This window comes from Octopus bimaculoides, chromosome 19 (genome assembly GCF_001194135.2).
Source record: "Octopus bimaculoides isolate UCB-OBI-ISO-001 chromosome 19, ASM119413v2, whole genome shotgun sequence".
In the NCBI taxonomy this organism is placed as follows: Eukaryota; Metazoa; Mollusca; class Cephalopoda; order Octopoda; family Octopodidae; genus Octopus; species Octopus bimaculoides.
Window position 1 is genome coordinate 48,049,924 of NC_068999.1, and position 10,251 is coordinate 48,060,174.

Consider the following 10,251-nt stretch of genomic DNA (forward strand, 5'->3'; position numbering starts at 1 on the left):
CCCAGAACAAAGTGGTTGGGAAGCAAACTTCTCATCACACAGCTATGCCTGTGCTTCAAAATTTCTGGCAAACATGGCATTAATTTTTGGAAATTAATTAAAAAAATTCTTTGAAAGTATTCCCACTAAGTTTTTTTTTAATTTCTTTCTCCAGCTAAAATGAATATTTTAATTAATCAATAATTTTTTGTGTACATTTATTGATTAGCTGTTACCAGTTCCTACCGTGTTTTAAATATTAGAAATAATTCTACCAGACAAAGTAGACTTTAATAATTGGTTTCTTTTAATAAAAGTTACGCACTCCAAACTAATTAATTAGTACTTTTGAGAGCGTGGGAGATTGATTGTTATTACTGGTTGTGAAAATGTAACCACTGTGTTTAATAAGACCGAGGATGGTCCGTGTGTCAGAGTGGTCGGCGCACGTAGGTTGCTTAGTCTAATCATGATGGACAGTATGGCGGCGTGTTTTTGTTGTTTACGTTGCCGTACCTTTGGTGCAGGTATTAGCGGTGGACATGTAATTTTAAAAGAGCAACCAGCTGTAAAATTAGATACAGCGCATATGGGTAAGTCATTCACAACCGATAATTGTCTCACAAGGGAAGTTAAAGAGAATAAATCGTTAAAGATTTGTCTTTAAATCTATCAGTAATACTTCAAGATATTTAACCAACTTACTCGCAAAATTCTTTATCTTCACAAATATTCGTCGTCTTTTAATAAAAACTGTCTACCGAGAAATTCTTTGTTTATGTTTATACGTAGTTTCTCAGAATCTAATATTAAATGCCCTGTCTTGTCATAATATTCTTGTGTAGCATATGTTTCAACTTCCTAGTTACCTGTTTGTCTTTGGAATTATCCTATTGAGCTTTTGTACTGATATAAATCTCAGTATTTCAATTTAAGAAATCATAACATCGATTTAAAACAGCTGAGATATCTTCCGTACCTCTGTTATTTATCTTCCCCATTAAAGCTTTTCGGCATTTATTATATATATATATATATATATATATATATATTAGCAATTACCGTTTCAGGAATTTCTCTTTCCCTTATAGACTTAGTTTTAAAAGGAACGAACTAATGAAAAGATAATGTTTAAATGCCATCAATCTATACTGACAATGCGAACACTATTTTATTAATAATGATCTCTGACATTTTACAATGCTGTTTTATTCGTTGGAAGGGGTAGAGTTGATTTAATGAACCAAATTTTATTTTATGGACCTCGAAAATATGAAAGGTAAAAATCGCCAGCTGGATTTGAACGTAAAATACAACTAAATATCATCGAGGTGTCGTCCAGTGTGGTACTTTCATCTGTTTGCGCCACTACCACCTCCTATTTGGCCAACAGTATGATACTGAATGTGATTAAATTTATTTATAAAGATCGCTTATATTTGAATTTATAGTTAGTTGTGTAGTGACTAGAAAAACAAAAAAGGAGGGGATAAAAGAATACGAAAAACCGGATGTTTAAAACAGTGCAATTAAACGAGGAATGAAATGCACATGATAAAAAAGATGAGACTAATATATCGGGAAAGAAAATCAGAAACAAAGGTTACAAAGAAAGTGAACTATAAAGATGAGAGAAATGCGCAGAACGCATTGTGAAAGATGCTGAACCGACAAGCACCCACGTTTAAGCCTATAGTACTTATTGTTTCACACGAAACAGCTGAAGTACACGGATAAAACTAATCATGGGCAAACTGCGGCCCGTGGGACTTTCTGAATGGCATACCTAAATGAAAATTAACCCACTATTTCTCATGCAGCCCGCTTTTCGACAAAAGCTGCCCGTACCTGGATTAAACCAGACTGGGGCTTGCACCACGATGCATGTTGGCGAAACACTGTTGCATGTGATGGTTATTATAATCCTAGCAGGTTTGTGAAGGGGCCCAAACTATTATTTGTAAAAGAAATATCAATGTGGGCTTTTAATCGTATTGTACAAGCTAGTTCGTTCTCTGGCCAACAAAGAAGGACGGAAAAAACTATGTGATGGCATCTGGGAACAAGTAATGCATGGCTCCTATCATATCCTCACAGATACGTTTAGAGGATCGAGTTCAGCCAACAGGAACGTGTTTGAAAATTTAATTTAACGTATAAATGAAATATGTGGAGATTTTTGAGTTTATGTCTCTATTTTCTGTCAATCAGCAGTTAGTGTAATTTCTTTTGTTAATTGACGAAGTTATTTTTTTCGTTGTGTGTGTGTGTAGGCGGTGTTAGATATTTTGATATGCAATGAAAATGTGACGATCCTCGAGTTAATTATCTCAAGGTGTGGCTGTGTGACATATATAGAAGTGGCTTTGTGGTAAGAAGTTTGCTTCTCAACATGGTTCCAGGTTCAGTCCCTCTGCATGGCACCTGACCTATTGCAAGTGTCTTTTAGTATATATTCTATCTCTAGAATTGGTTTCATGAAATGTTTTTATTCACAGATGTAAATAAATGTATCTTCATTGTCAGTTCAGCTTTTAGTTGTTATGAGCTAAAGCACCTTTGCTAAATTAACTTGTAGCATCCACTCATCTTACAATTGTATGTTTATGAAGTTAAGGTTTTAGCTGATAAATTGACCCTTGAACTTTCACATTACTCCGCCAGATGCATTGCTTATTCTTTCACCTTGTTTTGAATTAATCATACATTATCTCTGAACTTCAAGATTTCAATGATGTGATTGTTTAGTTTTAGAAGGACATTGTAGGGTAAGTGTGAGATGGCAGATCCTGTTAGTTTGACAGAATATCTGGGCCGGACATGGCCAGTTTAAATGCTAAAGGGCTAAAGATATAAGCCAATGCAAACTCAAATATGTATTGCACTCCCACTTCATAATTCATGATTAATGGAAAAAAAATTCAACTTTTTTTCTTTTATTTCTCATCCAGGTAATGATGTTGTTATTGTCAAACATGGTCGTAGGATCTGTGGCTCTGGGGGAGCATTGGCTAATGTTCCAATTGTCCAGAACAAAGCATATTTTGAAATCAAAGTACAATGTGGAGGTAAGATATTTATAAGTTTATCATGTATTTAAATATTGAATATCATTTTTTTTTAAAATTATAAGCATCATCATCATTTAACATCTGTTTTCCAAGCTGGCATGGGTTGGACAGTTTGACAGAAGCTGGCAAGTCAGAGGTTCCAGTCAAGTTTCGGCAAGGTTTCAATTGCTGGATGCCCTTCCCAACAACAACCACTTTCCTAACACCACATGAAACAAGGCAATTTTTCTGATATTATTGTGGTTTAATGGCCTCAACAGTTTCTCCTGAGAGGAATAACAATGAACATCCAATGTTATGAATGTGTATTCGAAATGTAAATCCATCCATCATCATCATTTAACATTCATTTTTCTATGCTTTGCATGGGTCAGGTGGAGTTTATTTGAGGCAGATTTTCAACAATTGGGTGCCCTTCCTGTCACCAACCCTCACCTGTCTTCAAGCAAAGTAATATTTCCCTGTAGCCAGGCAGGTTTTCGCAAAATATTGGAAAGGAATGACAGTGACAAGAACGTTATAACTATCACGTCGTGTCAAGACAAGGAAACAAACATTCACACACACTGAGCCGGCTTCTTTCAGTTTCTACCCACCAAATCTACTCACAAGGCTTTAGTTGGCCTAAGGCCATAATAGAAAACACTTTCCCAAGGTGCCACACAGTGTGACTGAACCCAGAGCCATGTGATTGGGAAGTGAACTTCTTACCATACAAGATATGCCTGCATCTTAGCCACACATGCAAATTCTTGTATGTAATTGAGATATTGTTTTTTATTTATTTCTTAATATATTATTTCTTTCTTTCTTTCTTAGGATCCTGGGGTGTAGGATTGGCTTTAAGGAAAGTTGACCTGAATATTCTGCCTCTCGGATGTGAACCTGATGCTTGGATTCTGCGTAACGATGGTAAACTCTATCATAATAACGAAGAGAAAATACAGATCCCAGAATTAGCCCAAGAGGGAGATATCATTGTAAGTATTTTACACATTGGCTTAGTATGCTTCTATGTTTCTTATTATGTAGTAAATGACAACATTGTTAGCACATTGGACTAAATGCTTAACGGCAGTTCTGACTCTTCATGTTCTGACTTCAAATTCTGCTGAGGTTGACTTTGTGTTTTATCCTCTCAGGGTTGATAAAATGATCCTATTTGAACACTGGAACTGACATAATTAACAAACCCCCTCCTTGAAAACCACTGGCTTTGTACCAAAATTCTTAACCATTATTTATTACTTAGCAGTGTCCTATGTCCTTGCTAAAATATGTAACTCTCTTTACAGGGTTTATCTTATGACCATGTGGATTTGAATTTCTTCTTAAATGGCAAACCAACTAACACGCCAGTCAGTGGATTAAAAGGCACACTTTATCCTGTAATGTATGGTAAGTTGGTGTTTAATTTTCCTATATCCTCCTTATTATCATCATCATCATTTAAGGTTTATTTTCCATGCTGGCATGGGTTGGACTGTTTGACAGTCTGATTTGGTATGGTTTCTACAGCTGGATACTGTTCCTAAAGCCAAACACCTTACAGAGTGTGCTGGGTGCTTTTACAAGGCACTGCATGGGTGGTCTTACATGTCACCACACAGGTGCTTTTATGTGGCACTGCCACAAGTGCTTTACACCACCAGAAGGATCAGTCTTAACACTTCTATTGCAGAGTACAAGTCTTCTTGAGTTCATCAAGGTGCCAGGCATCTCAGACCTTTGTCATCTCGCCTGAAAGGTTCATTGTCCTGAGGTCGTTCTTCACTACTTCATTCCATGTCTTCCTGGGTCTTGCATTTCCACATGTTCCATGGAAATGGAAGACATCATTAGAAACTAACTAAGACTATGAGTTACGTGTAGGATTTTTCTGTTTTATTTCCATTTGTAACTTGGCGATTTTTTTTTTTCTTTTCAGTTGATGATGGAGCTGTTCTGGATGTGCAATTTGCTACATTTTATCATCAGCCACCAGATGGCTTTGACAGGATCATGATTGAACAGTCACTTCTATGAAAAGCTGCTTTCTATAAATGAGGTGACAGAGGCAACTGTGAACCAAAAAAAACACCGAGGTAGCTACTTTGTTGGAACTTGTATAATATCTAATTGTAAACTAGAACCTCTATGTAATACAATATGTACAATTATTGACATATTCTTGTATATGACGCATTTATATTGAAAATTAAAATGTTGTTTATTTTGATAAATTATCATTTCACAAACAGAATCAAACCAAAACATGGAAATATAACATATTTTTTATGTTAACTTTCTGATACTCATTTTCATACAAACATTTTAATTACTGTATTTTCCTAAATTACTTGTCTTTTCCTTGAGTAAGATTTTACCACAGTCTCAGAAAATGTTTCCTTGTAATTATAATTATTAAATATTTAACTGTAAGTTAAAATAAATACCTAGCTTGTGTAACTTGTACTTAATCTTTTAGCATTTAAACCAGCCATATCCGGCTCAAATATTCTACCTGCTTTACATTCAAACCAACCAGATCTGGCCTCTTACACCTACCCTGCAATGTTATTCTAAAAATAATCAGTCACACTATCAAAGTCTTGAAGTTACAAGATAATGCATGATTAATTCAAAACAATGTGAATAAATAAGTGTTACATTTGACAGAAGAATCTGAATGTTATAGAATTAAAAAAGCAAAGCATATTATACTTTTTCCAAGTTAATATTATCTATCTCTAAAGGTGTCAAGCTGCCAGAATCGTTATCGTTCTGCACAAAATACTTAATGACATTTCCTCTGACTTTACGTTCTGAGTTCAAACGCCACCTGGGTGGACTTCACCTTTACCAGTTAAGCACTGGGGTCAAAGTAATCAATTTACACTGGCCCCTTAGATTGCTGGCCTTGTGCCAAAATTTGAAACCAACATTATCTAATCTTCATATATTCTGTGTGATAAATATTTTAAATATTATCTTATATCTGGTATTTCTAGAAATTTAATTAAAATCACTCCAATTTTCCTGCTCTGTTGTGCTTGATGTCTAAAAATTTTAGTGTTTAACTTTTAATCCCCCTGCCCTGTCTCACAGCATTTAATATTTTTTTAATTTTTTATTGTATTCTCTGTGTGACATACAAGTTTTTAAACAGAGGTGTTGCAATATTAATGTATTATTTAGACATTTCAAGTACACTAACCTCTATCAATTTTTGCCATCAAATTAAAATTGCCGCTACAACCTCACTTACTAAATTTATAATATCCTTCTGCGGATATTTGTGTAGAAGATTTTAGGATCTGTGGAGGGGACATTCTGTTATCTTCCAAGAGTCTGTGCCATAGAGCAATGAGTGTATGATACAGAGTTTGTATTGAGCGGACTTCACTACAATGTTCACTTTCTAAATCCACAATATTATTCTGTGGTTATTTATGTTGAAGATTTGGTGAGGTGACATTCTGTTGTTCTCCAACAGTCTGTGTCGTAGATCAAAGACCATATGATACAGCTCTAACATAATTTCATCATGATGATCATACTGAGTGAACTTCTCTCCAGTGTTTAGCATTTCAATGGTGTATTTTGTCTTGCTGTAATAGCTCGTAATTTCTATTGCAAGCAGGTATCTTCCACCTACTGTGACTGATCAAGGGTTTGGGATTCAATTGAGCATATTCGTTTTGTGTAACTTAGTATCAAAGATAAAAATCAATATTATATTCTTTTCTGAAAAGCATAGAAAAACAGAAGAGCTTCAGCCAAAAAACATTTTTGTATATAATTTTATTCTTTCATGTCAACATGAGTTCAGATTCTGCTAATGGTCAACCTAACTTTTCGTTTGGGTTCCATAAAACAAGTCTTAATAATAGATTGAAATGAATTCAATTACCTATACATCTGGCCTTATTACTGAAAAAATTAATGTGTTCTTTCATCCATTATCAGTCTAACTGGTTATTTTTTTACAATTTCACCTTTCTAATTTTTAGGTATTATTTATTAAACATTTATAATTTTTTTTTTTCCTTTGGCTTCTGTATTTGGTTTGCAAGATTCTTGATGTGAACTCGTGTGTTGAAACAAATTTTATTGTATCTTGAGAGGGTCATTATGCCAATAATAAAACACATGTACTGGTTCAATTTCACTTCTTTTATTATTCATTAGTTGGTTAAATAACCAATTGATGAGTAATAAAGAAGTAGAATAATACCAGTGCATATGTTTATTACTGACAGAATGACCCTCCTAAAATACAGCAAAATATATTTTTAATAATTAAATTATATACTTTTATAATCAAACAGTTGTTAGTTTCTTTAGGTTTTTTTTTCTGATATAGGATGCATTTAACTTTAATAATAATTTATGTATATGTATAAAATATGAGTAAAATGTGTTATTGTTGTTTCCAAACAGCTTTTTTTTTTCATTGCAAATACAGTAATACCTCAGTTAGCAATCTCAATACATTCTTAAAAATGCAGTGCTATTGGAGGTCATTACAACTTTGAATATACATAGAGATATAGCTTGCTAGGTTGTTTTTCTCATATGTAAATGAAGGTGACAAACATTCCCGAATATTTGAAATTCAGAAATGATATCGCACCCTTCCAGTATTTGTTAACATTAGATAACCTCTCACATGTGATGTTACATATTGATTTCTGAAACTACAATAAAATTAGACTTTAATTACGAGTGCACAAGTCTACCTTGCCTTACCTATTCTCATCCTCATTGCTGTGAGTCAGGGACCATGGACACATACTTCATCTCTGTCTCTATCAATTCCTACCCTTTGGCCATGGTTGTGCATTCATTCAGAGACCTTCTGGTTCATTCTTTGATGTCATCCAAGTAGCATCTTCTTAGTCTCACCTTTCCTCATTTCCCATTGACTCTTCTATAAGATGTGGATGCTGGGGTTCTGGACCTTGATTAGTTGAGACACATAAGGCCACAACATGATCCCTCTAACCAACTCTGTCTCCTGCTATTGTTTCAGTCTCATTCCAGCTTCTCTACCCTTCTCGTCTCCTTTCCTTGTCAACAGTCCTTCGTGGTTTTAGGGTGTCCTGCTACTTTTTCTTTCCCCTCCACTCAGGCTGTTACTTAAGTGCCACCATACACTCACTTTCTCAATCTTGCCTGAGGACATGTCTGATCCAGTTTCAGCATCCGCATCTTATTTCATCATTGATCCTGTTGATACCCATTGTTGTCTCAATTGTATCATTTCAGACTCTTGGCACACACTAGATGTCAAGTCTTCTCCTTAAGCATTTGAATCAGAAGCTGTCCCTTGCTTTTTCTTGCATTTTTGTCACTTTCCAGTTTTCACATCCACAGAGTAGATTGAGTCACTGTCTTAAACTGCTGAACCTTGATAATATGCCCAAAATATTGCAGCTTTCTCTTCCTGACAGCCAAAACTTCTCTTTCTGTCCGCATTTCCTCAAGTAGAGATTCATTCGTTCAATGGTCAACCCAGCTAATTCTCAATACTCTTTGGTAGCCCTTTGTTTTCTGAATGAAACGAATTAATAATTTCATTTTCTAGAAAAACACTTTTCACCTTCAGTTTCACGTCCATGGGGCAGCAGACAGTAAGAAAGTTATTCTAGTTTCTTGTTATCTTTTATTATCTTTCCACACTTCTGAAAACTTTTTGTAATGAAAATTATATTCTTGCTTCATATTTGAATAACGTTTACTGTGGAAGAAAATGGAAGATTTGAAGCAACAAGAGAAAGAATGAGACAGTACGGAGAAAAGAGGGGAATGAAGATGAATCAGAGTAAGTTTAAGACAAAATCAACAGGTTAGAAGAGTCTGCATGATTTAGCACCAATATTCAGAATAAAACCTATATTATTAAAGAGACAGTTAACAGATATGAAAGAGAGCTTATGGATGATGAAGTAAGCTGACTGTATATGACAACGTTGAGAGAGAGAAGTGCATTGAAATGACACAAACGAAGATCATCTGGCAGAATAGCAAGAACTTAGAGAAGGAAATCAAAGAGAAGACATGAACAAAGAACAGTTGCTTAATTTAAGAAATATTCAAACAATAGACAAGGTTAAAGACAATTAGGTGCTCCTATGACATGACATCAGAGTAAATAAGTTTTCTCATTCACTAACCTCAATGCTTTGATCTAGTTTTATAATCATAAGACTTTTTTTAATATAGTGAAGAAATGCTATGAAGATATTTAAAAGTATGCATCAACATAAAAGTAAGAAAATTTGTAAAATGTGGAATTTCTATGTTTGCCACTAATTATTGTAATAATGTAATGCGATCCCTCTGGAAATATCTGCTCCAAGAAAAGAAAAAAAAAAAGCACTAAATGGTGGGTAGTGTTAAGTGGAGTATTACTGTACTGTACATAGAACCTTATATTCTCACCTTGTAATAATCTGTTAACTCATGTGAAAGATGTACATATTCCTTGCTAATAAATTATATGATGAAGACAGTTTCTTTGTATTATTTATTCTGTTGCACTGTTGAATTTTTAATACTCAAATATGTTTTATATCAATTACAAAATCAATTGGTTTGAGATTCCCGACTATCTTTCGTGTTTCTGTTGTCTGAACTATAATTTGGATTTTGGATTTTCTAGCTATCTTCAGATACCCTTGTTTAAGCCCCAGGCCAACCAATGCCTTTCCTATCCCTTCTAAACCCTACTTTTACCATCCCCTAACTCTTAGAAAAGCCTCCCTCTGATATTTATTGTATTTTAACACAGCAAGTCCATAAGGGATATTATCTTAGGACAAATACTGCAGTAACTGACCTATTGAAAATGTGTATACATTAAGTATAATACATAGGTGGCTATTTTAATTGAAAACTGCCTCAAGTGCATATACTGAAAATAATTGTTTATGGGAGAGAAAGAGAGCGAGTAGGAGAGTGAAGTGGAGTGTGTGTGTGTGTAAGGAGAATTCTCCTTGCAGTCCTATGGCAGCGAACATCAAAGATAAACATCCTTGACCTGTCTCTGCTCTTAAGACATCAAATGTGAATTAAAATATTCACTGATGTTGTGAATAGCTGCCCAACTGATTAAAAATTTGGTATATACAAATGAGGCAGTTTTTAATTAAAAATAGCCATCTGTGTATAATTTAATGTTTGCACACTGTCAACAGAGTGGACACTGCAGTGGTTG

The 10,251-nt window shown here is 34.5% G+C and overlaps 1 protein-coding gene across 1 annotated transcript; it reads left to right on the forward strand.

The window, feature by feature from the left end:
• Positions 1-395: 395 nt before the first annotated feature.
• On the forward strand, positions 396-9,544 carry LOC106877017 (SPRY domain-containing protein 7). Its single transcript, XM_014925796.2, has 5 exons — positions 396-572; positions 2,931-3,047; positions 3,870-4,030; positions 4,346-4,448; positions 4,978-9,544. The coding sequence occupies exons 1-5, from the start codon at positions 449-451 to the stop codon at positions 5,073-5,075; spliced, it is 603 nt and encodes a 200-aa protein (XP_014781282.1). The 5' UTR covers positions 396-448; the 3' UTR covers positions 5,076-9,544.
• The last annotated feature ends 707 nt before the right edge of the window (positions 9,545-10,251 follow it).